At 56.4% G+C, this 21402-nt stretch overlaps 2 protein-coding genes across 2 annotated transcripts in view; one reads left to right on the top strand and one right to left on the bottom strand.

Annotated features, from left to right (window-relative positions):
* Positions 1-12136, top strand: part of CLCN2 (chloride voltage-gated channel 2) — a gene marked incomplete at both ends in the record, with an annotated part of 12847 nt that extends 711 nt beyond the window's left edge. The window contains 23 exons of the mRNA XM_082839933.1: positions 776-932; positions 1075-1206; positions 1550-1678; positions 1765-1898; positions 2004-2081; positions 2171-2249; positions 2352-2477; positions 2575-2659; positions 2753-2854; positions 3721-3805; positions 3943-4098; positions 4482-4551; positions 4789-4899; positions 5119-5332; positions 5657-5790; positions 6033-6205; positions 6332-6446; positions 6664-6737; positions 6976-7029; positions 7172-7210; positions 7378-7482; positions 11730-11816; positions 11942-12136. Of these exons, the coding sequence (XP_082696059.1) occupies positions 776-932; positions 1075-1206; positions 1550-1678; positions 1765-1898; positions 2004-2081; positions 2171-2249; positions 2352-2477; positions 2575-2659; positions 2753-2854; positions 3721-3805; positions 3943-4098; positions 4482-4551; positions 4789-4899; positions 5119-5332; positions 5657-5790; positions 6033-6205; positions 6332-6446; positions 6664-6737; positions 6976-7029; positions 7172-7210; positions 7378-7482; positions 11730-11816; positions 11942-12136 (2634 nt within the window). The remainder of the gene's footprint in view (positions 1-775; positions 933-1074; positions 1207-1549; positions 1679-1764; positions 1899-2003; positions 2082-2170; positions 2250-2351; positions 2478-2574; positions 2660-2752; positions 2855-3720; positions 3806-3942; positions 4099-4481; positions 4552-4788; positions 4900-5118; positions 5333-5656; positions 5791-6032; positions 6206-6331; positions 6447-6663; positions 6738-6975; positions 7030-7171; positions 7211-7377; positions 7483-11729; positions 11817-11941) is intronic.
* A 1632-nt stretch (positions 12137-13768) lies between these two features.
* FAM131A (family with sequence similarity 131 member A) lies at positions 13769-19579 on the bottom strand (the record flags this gene model as incomplete). Its single annotated transcript, XM_082839016.1, has 6 exons — positions 13769-14244; positions 15770-15886; positions 16043-16225; positions 16460-16553; positions 18712-18854; positions 19492-19579. 6 exons carry the CDS (start codon positions 19577-19579, stop codon positions 13769-13771), a joined length of 1101 nt encoding a protein of 366 aa, XP_082695142.1.
* Positions 19580-21402: the final 1823 nt, after the last annotated feature.

Here is a 21402-nt window from a genome sequence, read left to right on the forward strand (position 1 = left end):
CCCCCAACACACACCCAGCTTGGCAGGTCTAGCCACTGCTCAGCCACTCTCGGATCCCATCACCCCAGCATTCACGGTCACACTCCAGCCATCAGCTTCTGCTATCCCCCAACCCACCACTGGTCTCAGGGCAGCTCCAGAATGGGGCTGAGGCCACCAAGCACTCTCTCCCCATCCAGAGAGGCTTTCCACTCCCAGCTGGGCTGGCAGGCTGGTGGGGGGTGGGTGTAGAGAATGGGGACAAGGGGATTAGGGTGGGTGGGAGGGTGCAGCTGAGGCGGTTCCAAGCCAGAGGCCCAGCAGGAACGTGATAAGGATTGGGGCCCCGCCTATTCCTAGGCCCAACACAGCTGCCCCCGTTCCATGAGGCCCTTATTGTTACCCATATGCCCTTGACCATCCCCTATTCTCTGGCCTTCCCTCCTCCCACTTGCAGACTGCCGTAGGTTTTTCCATCGTTTCCTCCTCTGGGGCCTTCCCTCCCACTCCTCCTCAGTGCTCCATGCCTCCCCAGGCTTGTGAGAAGGGGACCGATTATTCTGCCACCCCCAGAGCTGTGTCCCTGTACCGTGGCTGTCCCCATCACTCCAGCCAGGACAGCCCCCACGATCTGCAGTGTGCATTGTTCCCACACCCCAAGCCCAAGTGGGAAGTGTGGGTTCAAGAAGGGGTATATAATGTGGGGACTGGGAGAAGGGGAGTTGAGGCCCCGGGAGCCCTCCCTCCATCCCCACTCGGCCCATGTCTGCTGACCCCCATCTTCCCTGTTTCTCAGATGTATGGCCGGTATACTCAGGACCTTGGGGCCTTTGCCAAAGAGGAAGCTGCTCGGATCCGTCTGGGAGGGCCCGAGGCCTGGAGGGGTCCACCTTCCCCTCGGGCTGCCCCAGAGCTTCTGGAATACGGACAGAGCCGTTGCACCCGATGCCGTAGTGAGACCTGGGTTGGGACAGGGGACTTGGCTGTGCTGTGCTGAGGGGGTCCGAGACCATTAGAGCTGCCTGTGGGGGGCGGGGGGACAGGGGTAGGAGCACTTTGGTGCCAGCCTCCCCTTCTTCCCTTCCCTGCTCCCAGTCTGTACTGTACACTGCCATAAGTTCCTAGTGTCCAGGGTTGGTGAAGACTGGATCTTCCTGGTCCTGCTGGGGCTCCTCATGGCACTGGTCAGCTGGGCCATGGACTATGCCATCGCTGCCTGCCTGCAGGGTGAGGACAAGGGCTGGTGGGGAAGGGCTAGGGAGAACCAACCTGCCTCCTTTATGCCACACTTGTCCATTGACCACTTCCCCCGGCCAGCCTGAGTGCCCCATCTTCAGGCATAATCACTGCCACTCCCATAGGCCACAACTTGTTGCCACGCCTGTTCAACTGACCCTCTTACCTATAGTGATCTTTGTCTCCGTGCATGCCCTCTAGCCCCCTCCCTACCCCTTGTGCCTGTGCTCTGTGTGATATTCCCTGGGACACCTTGTCACACCAGTATGTCCAGTGGCCAGGAGGGGACTGGGTGTGCGCTTCAGAGCTCCAATGGCACATCGTCTCCCCACAGCTCAGCAGTGGATGTCCCGGGGCTTGAACACTAACCTCTTACTCCAGTATCTGGCCTGGGTCACCTACCCCGTCGTCCTCATCACTTTCTCTGCTGGATTCACACAGATCCTGGCTCCTCAGGCTGTCGGTACAATAGAAGAGAAAGAGAGGGTGGAGATGGGACCTCCTGAAACCGGCACATCAAATGACTGTCCTGGGATTGTGCCTTTCCAGGGTCCGGCATCCCCGAGATGAAGACCATCTTGCGGGGAGTGGTGCTCAAGGAATACCTCACCCTCAAGACCTTCGTAGCTAAGGTTATTGGGCTGACCTGTGCCCTCGGCAGTGGGATGCCCCTCGGCAAAGAGGTAAGTGCAGGTTGGGGAATAAAGGAGTCCATCAAGTGGAGGAAGAAGCCAGGCCAAGGTCAGGGTGTGCCCCTTCCCCACTCACCACCTGCCCCCACCTCCCAGGGCCCTTTTGTGCATATTGCAAGCATGTGTGCTGCTCTCCTCAGCAAGTTCCTCTCCCTGTTTGGGGGCATCTATGAGGTAAGGGGGACCTTGGGAGAAGGCAGAGGGGAGGGATGGGCTGCTGAGCCCGCACTGACGCCGACTCCCCTTTCCATCACTCTCGCCAGAACGAATCCCGGAACACAGAGATGCTGGCCGCCGCCTGTGCCGTGGGAGTGGGCTGCTGCTTTGCGGCACCCATTGGAGGTGGGCAGTCAGGTCAGCCCCAGCCCTGCCCTTGGGTCTGAGACGATAGGCCAGGCCCAGGCCTCAAGGGGCGCTCTCCTTGCCCACACCCCGCCCCCGCAGGTGTGCTCTTCAGCATCGAGGTCACCTCTACCTTCTTCGCTGTGCGGAACTACTGGCGGGGCTTCTTTGCCGCCACCTTCAGTGCCTTCATCTTCCGGGTCTTGGCAGTCTGGAACCGTGATGAAGGTGGGGGGACCTGGGGCATGAGAGGAGCCCTGAAATGGCTCAGGTGGGGACCTCCAAGGCTACAGCCACCTCCCTCTGCTACTCTGCTTCCCTTCAGAGACCATTACGGCTCTCTTCAAAACCCGGTTCCGGCTTGACTTCCCCTTCGACCTCCAGGAGCTGCCGGCCTTTGCTGTCATTGGGTGAGGAGCCGAGGGAGCTGAGGCGGGTCAGAGAGGAGGAGGTACGAGAGGGGAGACCTCCTTTCACCCAGGTGCTTGTTCCCTCCTCTCCAGTATTGCAAGTGGCTTCGGGGGAGCGCTCTTTGTCTACCTGAACCGGAAGATTGTCCAGGTGATGAGGAAGCAGAAGACCATCAACCGTTTCCTCATGAAGAAGTGAGTTGATTCTGGGGCACTTTGGGTTGTGTGAGGGTCGTGGCCTGGGGGAAGGGGGGTGACAGGTGAGATGGTAGGTAGTGGCCCAGTCAAAAACAGGCACTCAGTGGTGTTTTCCAGACTGAACGTTTTGACTTTTATTTGAATTACCTGAAAATTGGCACTTTGGGATTTTTAGTCAGTGGCAGAGGGTATTTTGGATCAAAGGCTAAGGCTTCCTGTAGGCTCTTGGCCTGGCCCAGATAGCAATGCTCCCTGGAGAATGTTTGGGTCTTAGTTCTTCCCTCATGGAGCACAGCTCTCTCAGTTGTGGCCCTGAGGATTGGGAGTGGGGAGGCCTGAGACATGACTTCTGTTGGGACTGACGTCCTTCAGGGAAGGGGCAACCAACTGAACCTGCCCCCTTTGGCACCTTGGGTCAACTTCATGAGTGACCCCGGCTTCCCCCAACACCGACCTTCACTCTTTTTTTTTTTAACCTCTTTATTGGAGTATATGTTGTGTGACCTTCCCTGTTAAGTCACCTCGGAGAATCAGACAGAGGCAGAAGAAACTTGAGCGTGAGGGGAGGCGTCACGGCTTAGAGGTGTCCAAAGAGGGCTGGGGGGATGAATATTCTGCTGGTGCTACCCACTTAGGGAGTCAGGAGCCAACAGAAAGGCATTTGGGTTCATTATAACCCTGGATGGCCATCACCCTCAGAGACGTCGTATCATGGATGGCAAAGGGGGCCTTCTTTCAGAACTGTGTGCTTTTATGTAAGAGCCAAGGCCCTGCTGTGACCTCAGCCCTGAGGTATGTGAGGGCACCCAAGCCTATCACCAGTCTGTAGTAAGTATTTGATGCTATGAAATCTACATCTCTAGACGCCTGCTCTTCCCGGCTCTGGTGACCCTGCTCATCTCTACTCTGACCTTCCCCCCTGGCTTTGGACAGTTCATGGCCGGACAGGTAACCCCAGGCAGAACAGGAACTTGTACTTTCTCTTGGGATGCATCCCTTCTAAAGCCAACAGTCCCTGCTCTCCTGTGGGCCCCTTTCCTTCATCCTGTCTGTCCCCCAGCCTGAGGCACCCTGTTCACCTACAGCTCTCACAGAAAGAGACACTGGTCACCCTGTTTGACAACCGGACGTGGGTCCGCCAGGGCCTGATGGAGGAGCTTGAGCCACCCGGAACCTCACAGGCCTGGAACCCACCACGCGCCAACGTTTTCCTCACCCTGGTCATCTTCATTCTCATGAAGGTGGGGCTCCTTACATATGTATAGCCAACATAAGCTTACTAGGTGCAGGGCACTGTTCTAAGCGCTTTCCGTATGTTAACTCCTTTAAGCCTCACCACAGTGCTGTGAGAAAGGTACTATCAGTACCCCTGTTTAAAGATGGGAAGTCGAGGCACAAAGAGGCTAAGTAACTGGCCCAAAGTCACACAGCTAGATGGCAGGGTGAGGATTTGAACCCAAGCCACCTGGTGCCTGAGTCCTCCTTTCCTTCACCTCTGGGGGATTCCAAGATAGCTGGGAAGTTTGTGCCTGACTGATAAGCAAGGTAGGCTTCTGGGGTGGAGCTGGGAGCTGCCTGGGGCCTGGAGGTGCCTCTACCTGTTTGAACGACCTCCTGCCTGCAGTTCTGGATGTCTGCACTGGCCACCACCATCCCAGTGCCCTGCGGGGCCTTCATGCCTGTCTTTGTTATTGGTGAGTCCTCAGCTGCTGTTCTCCCAGCCTGCACCCTCTGGCTGCCCCCTGGCTGTCCCCTGTCTGCCTGGGAGCGGGTTTTGGTCCAGTACCTGCCCCTGCCCCCACCCCCGCAGCGCAGTCCCCTGCACTGAATGACCCACCGGCCCCCTCCCCTACCCTCTGACCCTCTCTCTTCCTAGTGTCCCTGCCCACCCCCTCCACTACCTGTTTCAATTCCCACCCCCCTCCCTGAAGGAGCAGCATTTGGGCGTCTGGTGGGCGAAAGCATGGCTGCCTGGTTCCCAGACGGGATTCACACAGACGGCAGCACTTACCGGATCGTGCCTGGAGGCTATGCAGTGGTGGGTGAGTGCTGCAGGTCCCCCGCTGTCTTGGAAAACCCCTGGCTGGGCCACAGGGCCAGAGGCTCTGGCGCCCCCTGCTGGCAGAAACCAGGCTTCTCTCGGCAGCAGAAGCCCACTCCCCAGGATTGTACTGGGCAGCCCAGAGGGTCCCTACAGGACTGGCGGGTGGCGTCATCTGGGGCCTGGGCACCCTGAGGAGACTGAGGGTGGCTGTCCCCAGGGGCGGCTGCGCTGGCAGGAGCAGTGACACACACAGTGTCCACGGCCGTGATCGTGTTCGAGCTCACAGGCCAGATCGCCCACATCCTGCCTGTTATGATCGCCGTCATCCTGGCCAACGCCGTTGCCCAGAGCCTACAGCCCTCGCTCTATGACAGCATCATCCGAATCAAGAAACTGCCCTATCTGCCCGAGCTGGGCTGGGGCCGCCACCAGTATGGAGGACTGGGTGACAAGGGGGGGAGCGGTTGAGGGGCAGAAGCCACCGTAGGACTCCCTCCCACCCACCTCCAGCAAGGTCTTCAGCCAGTGAGGCTGGGAGACCAGCCACCCTGCTCCCTCCTGGCCAGAGCTGCCCTTGTCCACTCCCTGGGGGAGCCATGGCTACCCACCCCATCAGAACAAGGCAGTAGGTACACCTCGGCCCTTAGCCCTTGTCCCCATAGGCTCTGGGGCCTTCTTCACGGCCCTGGGATAGTAGTGCTCCGGGCTACCCTCCCCATGCTGATGGCAAACCACGTGCCTCTCTCTGCTCTCAGGCAGTACCGGGTGCGAGTGGAGGACATCATGGTGCGGGATGTTCCCCACGTGGCCCTCAGCTGCACCTTCCGGGACCTGCGGTTGGCACTGCACAGGACCAAGGGCCGCGTGCTGGCCCTAGTAGAGTCCCCTGGTGAGACCAGGAGAGGGCCCAGGTGCTAGGGTCATCTGCCTGGGTCGCTGCTCAGGAAGGGGGAGGGGCAGGAGCTCAGGACCAGTCTCCTTGGTTCCAAAGGCAGTAAGCTAGCACACCCAGCCAGGGTTTCCCTCGGGAGTGTGGTTTGTGTCCAAGGCCCCACACTGGGTGTGAGAGAAGGTCAGGGGGGTAGGAGGGCCTCAGCCCAGCTCCTGAGTCCTCCCACCTGCTCTCTCCAGAGTCCATGATCCTCCTGGGCTCCATCGAGTGCTCACAGGTGGTGGCATTGCTGGGGGCTCAGCTGAGCCCAGCCCGCCGGCGGCAGTACATGCAGGAGCATCGAGCTGCCCGGACCTCTTCCCCCTCCGATCAGGAGAGTCCCCCCAGCCCTGAGACCTCCCTCCTCTTCCAGGTGAGGGGAGAAGCCCCATGGCAGGGGCACCCAGACTTCCTAAATGTCATTGTGTAGACTGTTTGGGAGGGTGACTTAGAGGTGGTCCAAGGCCATGGGCTCCCCAACCCCTTCCTGCCTGTGCAGGTGAACACAGAAGACTCGGGCTTCCCTGCAGCACGGGGGGAGACTCACAAGCCCCTGAAGCCTGCTCTCAAGAGGGGGCCCAGCAACACCATGAACCTCAAGGAGAGTCCCACAGGTGAGCCCATCTGCTAGCACGACGGAGCCAGAGACCAGCCCCGGAGATGCATTAGGGTCCCTGCCCAACCTTTTTACTGGAGCACATCCCAGCTAAGAGGCTGCCCAGATGGGCCAGGAGCAGAACCAGGATGCCTCTCCCCTTGCCCTCCTCACCTCTCCTGATCCTCTCCAGCAAGAATGACATTGCCCTCAGGGCCTTGTGTTTGGGAACACAGGGAACATGGAGCAGGCAGGCATCGCCCTCAGAAGCCTCTTCTGTGGCAGTCCGCCCCCCGAGCCTGCTTCAGAGGTGAGTGGTTAGAGCCTCTCCATCTGGCTCTTTCTCTCCAGCTCTCTCTCTGACGCTGAGACCACCTGTCCGTTAACCCTGCAGTGCCTGCCTCCACTCTCCCTGCCCTTCGTCCCTCCTGGATATCAGCTGTCCCTGCATTGTGCCCTTCCTCCCAGCCCCACCACTTTCCCTCACCTCCCTCCTCCCTATAACATCAACTCCTCTTCTCTCTGGTTTGGCGCTAACAAAGTTGGAGAAGTCGGAAAAATGTGACAAACGCAAGCCGAAGCGGGTCCGAATTTCCTTGGCGGTAAGTGCTCCCTCTCTTCCTGCAGCTCAGGAGCACTAGACAGGGAGGGCCGGGCTCTAGGCAGGGTAAGCTTCCCCTGAGCTGGTGAGATACACCACCTCCCCCAAGCCCCTAGCTGCCAACCTTCCTTCCTCTCTCCTAGAGTGACTCGGACCTGGAAGGCGAGATGACCCCTGAGGAGGTAAGGTGTGACTGGACTCTGGACTCTTCTTCCTGAGCGTGTTCAGTCATCATGTTGGCTGCTGTCCCCATGGGAGGGACCATGGGATAGGAAAAAGGCCAGCTTTCAAGGAGGTGAGAGCAGCTTTTGGTACTTTCTCCCTAACCCTCCTAGTCTTGTCCCCTCAGATTCTAGAGTGGGAGGAGCAGCAACTAGATGAACCTGTCAACTTCAGCGACTGCAAAATTGACCCTGCCCCCTTCCAGCTGGTGGAGCGGACCTCTTTGCACAAGGTAGGGCCAGAGGCCCGGGGCCGCCTGGGCTCTCAGGAGCACAGGGTGGGGAGCTAAGTCCTCCTACAAGTTTGGACTCAAGCCAGTGGGGAAAAAAGAGACAGGAGAGAGTGGGCTCTGTGCTAAGATGTTTTTCAAACACATTGCTTCAAACGATGGGAGGCCAGGAGCAGGGCCCCTTAGCCTCTTCCTGCCTATGGTGAAGCCAAGCATCATTTTTCTTCTGCTCAGCCTTGCCCCCAGGGAACTCTGGACCAAAGCGGCAACAAAGACAGGGCTGGAGCTGGGTGGAAGCCAGAAGGCCTCTGACCTCCTAGAGTCGGAGCTAGGCAGGAGGCTGCCAGCGCCTGACAAGGCTGATACACCCACGCTGAAAAAAATGGGTGAGAAATAGGCAGGATAAGAAAATCTAATAAACAAGCGAACAAACATCCAAGTAGGATTGGGGACACTGCAGAGAAGAGATAAACAAAGATGAGAAGTGCCTAGTGGGGGGCTTGGAATGTCAGACCCCAGAAAGTCTGACTCAGTGTAGGCCAAAGGAAAACTGGTAGAGACACAGGAAGATAGCTCAGCAGAAGGGCACAATGGCCTGCATAAATGCCGAGAAAACTGGAGTGCAGACAGGTTGGCGGTGGGTGAGGCTGACGCTAACAGAGGGCAGGGGCTGTCTTTGCAGGACTGCCTCGGGCCCCCCAAGAATGGCGCAGCCGGCATCATTGGGCACCTTCAGGCCTCTGAGCGAAGGCAGGGAGTACAGGCACACCCAGCAGGCTGCTTGGGCAAAAACCAGGGGGGTTTAGCTAAACTGTTGACAGATTTAACGTGCAAGCCTCTGAGCACATTAGACGGGGGAAGAGGAGGAATTTTCCCGAGGTCTGCAGCTTGGGCAGCTAGCTTAGACACAAACTGTGCCCAAGAGCCAGCCTAGTGCAGACAAGCAGGGCAGGAAGAACAGGGGACAAAAGCAAAAAAGCAAAAGGTAATAAAGGAACGTATAAGCCTTTGGGTGAAGACCTCGGATCAAGATGAGTGGGGAACTGCAGTGCAATTGCAAGAAAAAAAGAAGATAGGCCTGTGAATAATACATTTGGCTTTTATTTAAAGCCTTTCTTCCTAAGACCTCTAAAGCGTTTCTATCACCTTACTTAATCTCCAGACATCACACGATGACGATGATAACGCTGACGTGTTTTTTTTTAGTGCCTGCTACATGCCAGGCAGTGGGCTAAGCTCTTCACATGTTTAATTTAATCCTCACAACCACCCTGTAAGATGGGTATTGTGATATTCTAGTTTTTCTATTCTAGTTTTTTTGTTTTGTTTTGTTTTTTTGTCTTTTTGGTGGTACGCGGGCCTCTCACTGTCGTGACCTCTCCCGTTGCGGAGCACAGGCTCCGGACGCGCAGGCTCATCGGCCATGGTCACGGGCCCAGCCGCCCTGCGGCACGTGGGATCTTCCCAGACTGGGGCACGAACCCACGTCCCCTGCATCGGCAGGCGGACTCCCAACCACTGCGCCACCAGGGAAGCCCCTCTATTCTAGTTTTTATGAGGACATTGAGATTCAGAGAGGTTAAGCAGGTTGGCCAAGGTTACACAGCTAGTAAGTAGCAGAACTAGGGCTGGAATCCAAGATGGTCTGACCCAAAAGCCTATGGATTTAACCATGTTAATACACAGGGAAGCTGAGGCAGTGAGGAGGTTACTTGCCCGAGTCAATATAGCAGAGTCAGGCCCAGAGGCCAGATTTCCTGGCCCCAATCCCAGGATTCTTTCGGAAGGCAAAACTGACTCTCTCCCTGTCAATTCACTGTTTCCAAGCCCAAGAAGTATGGGCCCTCCAGTGGGCTCCCTGGTGTCTAATTAAATGAAAATGAAAAAGAACAAAGTAGGTGTTTGTTGCAAACTTAAAAATCAGAGGAAGAAATGAAGCCTTTGAGGAATCAACTAACAAAAGTATAAAGAACTGAAAGTGATAAGAACATACAAGATGAGAATTCAAAATGTCCTTGTAGGCCTGAGGAGTCAGTAAGTAGTAGCCCCGTGAAGTCCAGGAAAGGAACATGCAGAGGGAAGAGGAATACACTGGAGACTATTTAGGAACCTGTGCCACTGTACGTCCCCGTACCATCAGAGTGCCTCATTCATTCAGGGCCGCCTGCAGAGCAGCAGTGGGTGGAGGGGGGAAGCTAGAGTGCCAGTGGGCTGAACCCGAAACCTTGTCACATTTCTTAGCCTCTGTGCCTCACTTTCCTTCTCTATAAAATGGGATCGTTGTGCCAACATAGGTTTTTCTGAGGATTAAAGTTGATAACATGTGAAGCACTTAGAACAGTGCCCAGCACATAGTAAGTATTCGATACATGTTAGGAATTACTGCTACTACTTATACTGAGAGGTGACCAACAGGAGACTTTAAAAGATGGTGTCGTGAGGGAAGGGCTGAAGCGTGGAAGAAATGGATGTTCTCAGAAAAGGATGAGTGATTATCTGAGGCTGGAAGCTGGGGTGGCTGGCGGCATCTGAGGCTGGAAAGACAGGCTGAGGTGAGTTTGGGAAGGGTCTTAATGGGCCATTCTGGGGAGTCTGGGGTCTAACTCAAGTTTGAGAAAGCTCTTAGTATGGCAGAGCCAAGTTGGAGGGAAGGGAGGCAGAAAGCAGAACCCATTAGGATGTTGCAGCCCTGTCTGGCGAGGATGGTGAGGAGGTTGGGGGGAATGGCCAGGATGTTCAGAAAGTCAATCAGTAAGGCTTAGTGGGACAAGTGGTTTGGAAATCTAAAAAGCATATAGTCTGCCAGAAGCTCACTCTGATTAGGATGGTGGAGAACAGAAAATCAATGGGAACTATTTAATAGGATCCTTGGGAGAAGCTGAGAGGGATTATTAAATGATAAGGCAAGGCTAAGGGATTATTGAAACAGGAAATATAACGATATGTTTCCCTCTGAAGTCTTATGAAGAAATTAAAGATAACTTGTAGCACATAGGATTCAAGTTAGATAGGAGGAACTTGCTAACCACATGACAGTTATGACGTAGGCATGGAAGGAGCACAGAAAAGTGTATTCTAAAACTGAACTTCTATCTATCTCCTTTTATAATTACTGTCATGTCTTAGATGGAGAATTTAGCACTGTATAATAAAACATTTTTAAAGTGTTAAGATGATAACAGTGAGTTCTGAGTAAGTGGTACTCAGGAAGCTGGGTTATTAATGCCCATTTTGATTCAAATATCAAGCCAAAACGCTTACAAGTAAACTCAAAACAGTGCGATAAATGATGGGCCAAAAATTCCAGGAACTGCTGAGTCAGTAGAGTGGTTTTCAAGACATCTGGCCCAAGAAAATCCACTTAGAGCACAAGGGGAACTGCCTGACAATTTCTGAACCCTTGGTGATTACATTCGAAAGCCTGGGGGGAGGGCCCGAGGCAAGAAAAATATGGGGGGATGGGCGTGACTGTTGTCCTTCTGGACTGCAAGCTACATCTCAAAAGGACCCGGGATGCTACTTGGGCCCCAGAAAAGGCAAACTGTTTGAGAGATGTAGAGTGCTGCAGGCCAAGATTGGAGGGGTACCAAAACTGGCCAGCCGAGAGCCAATGGGAAGCATGTATCAGCCGCAGAGGTGAGTTAGGGGCAGAGGATTCAGGGCCAATACCCCTAAGGGGGAGTGGGGTGCGTGTGGAACTTTGGTCCATGACTAATTGGACAGCTGCATGGGATGACTGGTGCTGTGCTTCCTCCTTCTATAATGTGATGAAAAGTGAGCTGGGGCTGCAAGGCCACTTCTTCCTGGTGACCTTGAGCGAGTCACTTCAGCTCTGACCTTCATGTTGCCTCTCCTGTAGAATGGGTATCATACTTACTTCTCAGGACACTACTGAAATTAAATGTTAATGTAGGAAAGACCTAGCCCAGTGCCTGGCCAATCATCTGATGTCGTATTTCAACAGTTGTTCTCTCTTCTGTCCTCCTTTCTAACGTGGGACAAAGAAGGCTTCCTCTGTCCCTTGCTCCATCAATGTAAGCAACATAAAGATTCCCACTATCAAGTTTCTGAGGCCTGGTTACAGAAACATTCTATTGTTCTTTTTCCTCCAGTGGTTCTGTCCCCTTCCTCACCATCCATCCTCACCCCTTCTACTGCCCCCCACCACCTTGTTCTGGGTCCCTCTGGCCTATAATCTAGAGCTGTCCCCTCACACATCAAGTCCAATGTGTTTTCTCCCCACCCCACAGACTCACACCATCTTCTCACTGCTGGGAGTGGACCATGCTTACGTCACCAGTATTGGCAGACTCATTGGAATTGTCACCCTAAAGGAGGTGAGATGATAGTGACCACTTCCAAAAAGGCTCAGAGGCTTATGTCCAGCCACCTGGGGAAGTGCTGGGGAGGAGTCTGAGCAGGGAGCTCCGAGTCCACACATCTGATCCTCTCACCTTTCCAGCTCCGGAAGGCTATTGAGGGCTCTGTCACAGCACAGGGTGTGAAAGTCCGGCCGCCCCTTGCCAGCTTCCGAGACAGTGCCACCAGCAGCAGTGACACAGAGACCACTGAGGTGCATGCACTCTGGGGGCCCCGCTCCCGCCACGGCCTCCCCCGGGAGGGCAGTCCTTCTGACAGCGACGACAAGTGCCAGTGATCCCCTCAAGGGGTGGCCTGGGATGGCAGTGGCCATGGCTGTCGACCCAGATCCTGCAGCTCTCCTGTTCCTTCTGCCTTGGGAAAACAGGAGTTCCAGCCCCGCTTCCAGACCTGGGGTGCTAGCATCTCCTGGCTCATCCTACCTGAAATCTGACCCAGTGCCCACCTGCAGCAAATGTTCCAAGGGCAGGAAGGTCAGCACTGCCCTGACAGGGTGGGGGTGGGTTCACTTGACCCCTGCTCCCCCTTTGAGGGAAGGGGTAGAACTAATATGGGTTTATACTGGAACCTCCCGTGACCAGATGTACATAGAGATTTACAAAGATTTTTATATTAATTTAATAAAACAAATTCTTAAATAGAACAAAATAAACACCTAATGAGCCACTTCTATGTAGAATGCTTGTGCCCACCGGCTCCTGTTCTTACCTTGGGCCCTCTCACCTGCCAAAGCCTATGAGGCTCCACATTCAGCAGCAGCCACCCCACCCCCCCCACCCCCCCCCACCCCCACCCCCCCCCCCCCGACAGCCATAAAACTCCAGAGCCTGCTGTCCGTGGAATGCAGGGTCTGCAGAGGCCGCCACCACCGCTTGCTCATCAACACCCTGGTTGGGGCGCAGTCCCCCAGTAAGGTAGCTTTGGCCTTTTGTTCAGCCAAGAAAGGCACTACCCTCTTTCCTCCCCAAGGAGAGACGCTCCCTCATGACTGTCACTCGTTGGCACCATTCCTGCTGGCAGCTGCCCGGCCACCTGTGTGGCCCCCTCGTGGCCCTCTCTGGAAGAACATCCAAATCACGGCTCCGTGGCAACCAGAGCCATCCCGTCTTCCAGCTCCACCCTAAAGAGAACTGTTGAGTGAATGGGGCAGCCCCCGGGCTGAGAGCCACCGGGACCCTGCCCACACGTCCTACAAGTAGCTGGGAAAGGGCCCAGACCCCGCCAGGGGGGCCAGGGAAAGGGCCGAGAGTACAGGCCTTCATCATTCCAGTGCCTCCCAGAGAAGATCCGACTGAAAGAACAGACCAAGACCCCTCTTTAGGAAAAAGAAGATTTAGAGATGATGGACAGGTGAAGCACAGCATGAGCCCAGCTGGGCGAGGGGCCCTTGGGGGGACAGCTCAATCCAGAGGCTCCAGGAGGGTCAGAGCCACCCCCCACCCCGGGCGGGGGCAATTCTGTCAAGCACTACACATGGACTCGGAGGTGAGGAGAGAAGCAGAGGAGAGGCAGGGGGAGGGGGTGGGGAGGCAGGGCTCCCTCCCGCTCCACCCCACACAGGCCAGTCACAGCTGCCCCCATAGGGGTTCACATCACCCAAGGGGGAAATGTGCACGTGGTGGTTTTGATTTAAGAACATGAACATCACTGTCTGCCACAGCTGTAGCCATGCCCCAGGGGCCCCGGGCAACCCCCGGCAAACCCCAGGAGTGGGGGCAGGACATGCGCCCCCAGCCTGGCCCCTGCCTCCTCTGAACACTTTCATGCAAACACACAATGGAGGAGTGAGTGCTCCCAGGAGCCCTCCAGGCTTTGGAGCTCTGCTGGAAGCCTCGCCCGTGCTTGGGCACAGAGGCTCTGCCCCCAGCAGTGGCCAGGGGACACATGCCACCACCGGGCATGATTTGGGTCACTGTTCCTCTGGCTCCACCTCATCCTCGTCTAAGGACACCACCCCAGAAGAAGCTACGTCAGAGGCTTGCCGCTGCCGTTCCCAGCTGCTCGCTGGCGGCAGGCAGAGCGGCTGGCAGTCCTTGCAGGGGGCTGGCTCCTCCTCAGCAGGAGAAAGGCAGGACTCTGTGAGGGGCGAGTTGTAGAGCGAGTCCTGGGCCTCCAATGGGCCCAGGCTGCGGAAGGCACTTTCCCGGCTGTGGGGCAGTTTGGCGAGGAGCAGCTCGTCGCCCAGCAGCTGGGAAGCCAGGCGGGCCGGGGAGCCCAACAGCCCGTCCTCCAGGCTGCACAGACTAGAGCACAGGGTCTCTGGGGACACGGTCTGCGAGCAGTCGCTCTCGGGTTCCACGGAGCCCTGGCGCATAGGCCGGGAGAATCGGTGGCCGGTGAAGAGGTCCTGGAGGTGGGGCCCCAGGGGCAGCTGCCCAGTCATGTCTGCAGGGGGAGAGAAAGAAGACAGCCCTGCTAGCCCCACTTCAATTGGCCAACCTGGAATGGAAGCCGCATCCTCTCAGCTCCACCCTCACAGGAGCTGAGTAACTTGGAGCAAGTCACTTAACCTCTCAGTGCCTAGATTCCCTTAATGGTGAATTGGGGGTTATAAATTTACAGGGTTCTTGAGAGAACAACAGACTCTGGTACACCATATGAAACAAAATATACAGGGATACCATACATGGTGCAGGTAGTTCACTGCACGAGGGGAGCCTGTCCAAGGCAGTGAGTGAGGGCTGAAATTCAGCACTCACTCTACCCACCAAGCAACATGCTCTAGCATGGGTCTGTGCCCACCAGATAAAGACATGCCTTTTTCTAATTTGCACAAAGATTCCACATAGGCTAGTAGTGGCCTTGGATAAATGTTAGTTATTATCATTATACCAGGAGTCAAAGCAAGCCTGGAACTCAATTAAACAAAAACGCTTGTGGTTCAGGCGTCCAAATCAGTCCCCTCTAGACCACAGCAGCAGTCTCCAATCTGCTCTAATGTATTGCCCACCTTGGAGAACTTGTTAATTAGCTGGAGGGGTCGGGGCGGGTGGAGGCAATGATCTTCAAAGGCAAAGGGGGGGGGGGGGGAAGGTGGCCTGTGAGGTTTGAGCCCAGAAGCTACAGAGAAAGTCAGCCATGTGGTTCAGAGAATGGAAGATGAAAGGAGGGCCTCTGCACAGCTGCACGGCCCCCCGCAGGGTCCCCTCTGCATGCCCTGGCCCAGAGAAAGGTCCACAGGCAGGCCTTGGCTGGAAGGCAAGGATGCTGAGCTGGAGCCAGCGGCCCTGTGGGCAGTCCAGGCCCAGCAAGCCTTCCTGTTTGCCTGGGGCCCCAGCCCTGTGAGGAGCTGTGCTGCTGCACTGCGGCTCCTCTGCGCTGCCACAGCCAGCCAGAAGCGGACCCTCTCAGAGAGCAGCTGCTGAGAACGTATCAGTGAGGTCTCTGGGCCTTTTTTTTTTTTTTTTTTTTGGTGGTACATGGGCCTCTCACTGTTGTGGCCTCTCCCGTTGTGGAGCACAGGCTCCGGATGCGCAGGCTCAGCTGCCATGGCTCACGGGCCTAGCCGCTCCGCGGCATGTGGGATCTTCCCAGACCGGGGCACGAACCCGTGTCCCCTGCATCGGCAGGCAGACTCTCAACCACTGCGCCACCAGGGAAGCCCTGGGCATTTTTTTTTTTCAGGACTGCAAAGCCCAACTGCACAGACAGGCAGAGAAGGCTCAGCACCTGTGAAAGAGGAACCACTCCATTTCCAACTGCTGACTGCCCACCCACAAGCGTAGATAGCCCACCTGCCCCTTGAATGTCAAGGACTGCCTGGACAGAGTCTGTCCCTCTCCTCTCCCCTTCCACAGCTTGAGGACATTCTGGATCTCCCCTTCCAAAACAAAGGCCAAGCTCTGAATCACAAGGCCTATCAGGCAGTTCCAGCCCAGCTGGCAGCACTAGCAATGGGATGTCCCCTCACCTGAGTCAGTTCCCCCAGCAAAGTCCTCATCATAGGATTCATCGGTGGAGTCCTCCCCATCCACTGATGACCATGCCCGGAGCTTGGCTTCTGCAATGGCGAATTGCTCGGCCACTCCTGAGAGGAAGGACACAGAATTCGTTTAGCAGAGAGGATGAACTAAGACTAGGGCTCAGCTTGGACACAGGAGAGGGTAGACACAGGGGTGTAGAAAGACTCCAACCCCCACATCAGGCCCAAGGAGAGGCACACGAGCATCCCTGATAAACCCACCTGCTGCAAAGCGAGCCTCTTGTTCACCCTCACTGAGGTCTGAATAGGAGGAAAAGGCTGATTCTAGGGCAGCGGGCGAGTCACTTGGCTTGCTCCAGCCCTTCCACTCAATGAGGTGAGCCACTCGGCCCTGGGCCATGGCAGTGGGCTTGGTCACGTGGTCCTTCACTACCTGGGAAATACCTGAAGGTGGGCCAGAGTGAGGAAAGCTGGTAAGGGGAAAGACCAGGGAGCATCTGGGAGGGAAGTGGTAGGGTCCACATGTGCCCTTGGGTGGGAGGAGGAGGCTGGGATTCATCTGAGAAAGAGAGGAAAAGGGAGATCCCAGCAAGAGCTCACAGGATCCAGTCCCCAAGGGCATGTGCAAAAGGGCAAAGAAAGGACCAAATGGCCAGAGGCACGGGAGAGGGTGCATACCATGCAGGGAGGATCTGGCCAGCGCAGCAATCTCCTGGATAGTTAGGGCTCTTCGGGACTTGGGCAGCATCGCGACTGTGTCTCCAACATTCACCTTGGGTGACAGCATCAGAGGGTGAGTGCCCCTCTGACAGCAGTGTCCCCCAGATGCCCGTACTCCACCCAAGGCATCAAGCGGATGTGGGAGCCGAGAAGAGATGCCAGAGCATCTCAGATGTCCCAGTGGCTGCTGGGATATGTAAGAGGGTAAGAAGCCAGGATCAGCAAACTGTGTCCTCCCAGGGAGCAACAGAGACTCCATCAGGCCCAAAGAAGCAGAACTGCAGCTAACCCTCCACCGTCCCAGCTTGCAGAGGGGAGGGAAGCAGGTTGGCAAGTAAATGGAGTGGGGCCTTTGAGAACAGCAAGGAGGAGGGGACAAGGGTATGGGAAGAGGGACTTCCCTTCAGGTCCTCTCTCCCTTGCCCCTCTCCTCCTCTCAGTCTTCTGACCCCCATTCTAGCTGTTTCTAGAGCCTACAGCATGACCAAAACCGAGCCCAACACCTTCTCCCCACATCTGGCCCTGCTTCCGACTTCCTGACTTTGCATCACCCCACCATTCGCCCATTCAGCCTGGCTCCAAACCTCAGCTCTCCCCTATCTTGCTTACCCGTATCTGGTGTTAAGACCTAATGATTCCATCGCCAAACTGTCTCTTATAGTACCCTCAACCATTCCACTCCCACTGCCACTGCCCTTCCTCAAGGGCAAGCCCTCAGTGCCCCTTGCCCAGATTAGCACAAGTGGTGGTCCCCCAAGTTCCAACTCACGCTGAGACTTGGAACACACTGTTTTCTCAGCCCAGAATGTTGTGTATGTAAGTGTCCCCCTTCCCATGACTGTCTGGCTCTTTCTCATCTTTGGGGTCTTGGCTGAAATATTACTCTCTCAGAGGGCCTTCCTGGCCACCCTACCAGTAGTCCATCCTCCCTCTGTAGTCTGTAACAAGTCACCATCCTCAATCGACGTACCCTGTGTGTGTCATTATGGTCTATTTCCTGTGTTTCCTTATTTCTTGTTGATCTTTAGCTCTTTGAGGAATTTGGTCTCTCTTGGTCACTGCTGCACCCTTGTGTTTAACATAGCGCCTGGTACACAGTAATCGCTCAAAATACATAGGCTGAATGAATGAGGCAAAGTATAAATGTAAACAAATAATTTTCCTGGAGTGCAACTGCTCACAATATGTCCCTATTTAAAATCTTTCCTGGACTCCTCCAAGGCCCAGTGAAGCGCAAGCTTCACAGTCAGGCACTGAAGGAACCCACTCCGTGAGGCCCCGGCCTCCTTCCAGGCCTGCTTGGAATCCACCACTGATCTCCTCTGCCCAGTAAAAGTCCACTTCCCCACCTTCCCTCCAGGCAAAGGAACGCAGCTTTCCCCTGGGCGAAGAATGCCATCCTTGCCTGACAAAATGCTCCCTACCATTTAAGGCCTGACCCTCAAGTGCCACCTCCCATTACGTTTTCAGTCCAGTTTCTCTCTGTGTCCTCTTGGATGCCTGCAGCCCCACCTCAGCGATGCCCTTGCATCTCTCCTGAGGGATCTTGGGATGGCAAAGCCTGAGTCTGATTCACCTGGGTTCCTACCTCCACCCTACCCCTGGCTCAGCGCTCCTTGGCAGCCCGGGGAAACGTTTCCCTCAATGAATGAATGAAGTCAGAGGCACACGCCCCCTCCTCGGCATTGCCTAGCTCTCCTCCGTTACGTTCCCACCCCTCAGAAGAGGGACTCCACCTGCCCCTTGACCTCAGGCCCACCCTGTCCCTCCCCTTCAGTACCTGGCTGACAGCGCCCCCAGGGTGGTGCCGGCAGCTTCTGGCCAGGCCTGGGGGGAGGAGCACCTGGTGGGTGTTTCCTGACTCGCCCCCCTCCCACCCATCACTCCCCCCAGCCACCGCCATCCTTGCCTGCGCTCACGCAGCTGCGGCCCAGGCCCAGAGAAAAGGTGTATGTCTCCCTGGCAACCCATCACCATGCAACAGGGTCTCCAGGGATACGGCCCGGGATGCGCTGACGTCAGGGCCCAAGGCGCAAGAAAGCCCGCCCGCTGGCACAGCGCCAAGCAGAGCAGACCGGCATGGGGGCGGCCTTGGGGCCCCGCCGGCCGGATAGCGCCTCCGCTCGCTCGCAGGAAAAGGGAGCCAGGAGTAGGCTGGCGAAGCGGGGTGCGGCACACCCTCCCCACTACCAAAACCAGGGGCCCAGCACCTCTGGCAAGTCCTGGCTGTCCACTGAGGAAGGGCGGGAGGACCGGCTCCAGCCTCGGAGGGTCCGAGCAGATCCCAAGGAAGATAGAGAGAGGCCCCGAGGAAGTTCGATCCACTCCACAGCCCACGCCGGATCCGAGGCCACTGAGGGGTGGGGGAAGGCTTTTCAGCGGGGCTCGCACTTCTGCCGAGATCCCCATTTTCATCCGGGGTTGCCGTTCCATTTCTCCATACCACCTCCCCCACCTCCCAGAATATAAGCATCCACCTGGAGCGCTCCGCAAGTCTGAAAGCCCCCATCCCACAGCCCTGAACTTCAGGCCTCCGGGGCCCTTTGGTGGCAGCCACTCCTCACCATCCTCCTCAAGATATATCGTGTCATCAAAGCCCTAGGTATGAAACCTAATCTCTGATAAATTCGGAATTTTCTCAGGTTTCTCAGCCTACCCATTCCTCTTGGAAAGCACACCACAGTCTTCCACCACCATCACCACCAACAACTTGGACCCTTTACAGCCTTGCTCTGGTTCCTTCCTCTCGCCAGCCACAGCTTGTGCGCAGCCCTTTACTCTTCTTTTCTGACAAACCCGTGATTTTTTCTGACTTTCGCCCCAGTCCCCTAAGGCTTTTTCTTAATGCCCTGTTTGGCCCCAACTTGGTTGCTCCTATTTCAGCCTGGTTCCCAAAATCTAAGCCAGAGTAATTTTCCTCTTGCCACATAAGCATCCTATTCCTCAGCTTCCCATCACCTCCCAAATCACATCTGCGTCCCTGATCTCACCTCTGCGACTTGTCTGACAAGTCCATCGTCCTCCAGGCCCTTCACGCTGCCACAGAAACATTTTGCCCAGCACAGAAATCATAGGCATGCTGGCTGTGTTGATGCGGAGAACCAAAAGCCCAGAACTGCTCCAGGCTCAGCTCCCAGTTCTGTTCCTATTTTGGCTCCGGATGCTGAGCCAGTCCCCTCCCCACTTGGAACCTGTGCCTAGTCACATAAGGAGAACACTTCTGCCTCATGGCTTTGAGGAGGTGGGAGTGCCAGGGCCCAGCTGAGCTCTCTGGAGCTCAGGGAGATGAGGCTCATCCCCTAGACAGTGCCAACAGGCAATGTACATAACAACTGACCTTTAGCTGGAGCAGCCGTCTCTGTCCCTGAGCCTCAGCCAGCTGGTGGTCCCCAGAAATGCTACCAACCAGAAGGAAGACACAAGGTTACAGGCCATCCCTGGCTGCCAGCTGGTACCTAATCAGGGCTCTTGAGGCTAGTCATGAGGTCAGCCAAACTCTCCTGACTAAAGGAGGGATGGCTTCCTGAACTCTAAGCCTTAGCAGGGCCAGAGGAATCAGAGCAGCCTGCTGCTTCTCAGCTTCAAAAGTCATGAGATTAATTTAGGACTACAAGTCCCAGAATTCCTCATGTGAACCCAAGTAAAGTACAAATCTCAGCTAGAGTCTTAGCTCCAAAGAACCCCAAGTACCACACATACTAAGGCCTGTGTGACTGACCGCCTGCCCTGAAAGCCCAGGACCCATTCCAAACCCAGCCCTCAATGTCACAAGCTCCTGCCTGGCCTAAGGCATGGAGAAATCCATGACACTGGAGTTAAGTAGGCTGGCCCACCTCAGACACTAGAACTACGGCCAGGCCCCAGCGTGCACCACCATCTGTGGGAACCAAGGCCCAAGCAGGGATCAGCAGTTGTGGGAAGGATGCCTTGATAGCCTCCCTTGGGCTCCTGTTTCCCTCCACAGGGTAGGGTGATTTTTGTTTCCGTTGGGAGTAGGGTAAGGGAACTAAAACAGTTTTAAGAGGTGAGAGGTGATCAGGTGCTCACAGGTGCCCCCAAATGGGGCCGCGGTCCACTTCATCAACCTGCAGACTCTAAAGCAGGTAACAAGTTTAGTCAAAAACTCCGTGGTAGGGAGCATGGCCAGCGTTTCCAGACTACCTCCTGAAGGGGGTTGAGACACAGCTCGGAGAGGCAGGTTCCCAGCACAGGGCCACTCCCAGGACAGTGAGAGGAGAGATGTAGGCAGAGGGGGGTAATCGTGAGTGGGCGTGCAAGGCCAGTCGCCACGGGCTGGAGAGGGTTGACCAGCCCCTCTCTAGGCTGTGCGCCTCCTGCCACCCTCAGCGGTGGGGAGTCAGGCGGAAAGCCCACGAGTCCACCCCGCAAAGCCCAGAGGCAGGCAGCAGGCCTTTAGGAGCGAGCCCGAGTCGGCTAAGCCCCCTCCCGGCTCGGCCCGCTCCCTCCTCTTGCCGGGCCCGCCTCCCCAGTGCAGGCTCCTCCCTCTCCCAACACCAGCCCCCTCCTCAAGGCCCCCCCCCCCCCCCCCCCGCGGCCCGCGCACCGGGCAGCCGCAGCCAGACTCCCCAGCACCGGCCCGGCCTCCGCCTCTTACCCTGACCCGCCGGGCTCCGAGAGCCGATACAGCCCATGGCCGGGCACCCAGGCACGCTAGCCCGCGCTCGGGGCCCGGGCCATCGCCTTGCAGAGGGTCGGGCCGCGGCCGCCACCGGGGAGGGGAGAGCCCGTGAGAGGGGAGGGGGTGGAAGCCGCGCGTCCGCCAACGCTCCCCGGAGAGGGAACCGGGCTGGTGACGTAAGCGCGGGGGCGTGTCCACCCCCGCGTCACCACCCAAAGCGGGCGGGGCGAAGCGGACGTCACAGCCACACAGATGGGGTCTG

Source organism: Leucopleurus acutus (assembly GCF_964270905.1).
Source record: "Leucopleurus acutus genome assembly, chromosome: 5".
Taxonomy (NCBI): Eukaryota; Metazoa; Chordata; class Mammalia; order Artiodactyla; family Delphinidae; genus Leucopleurus; species Leucopleurus acutus.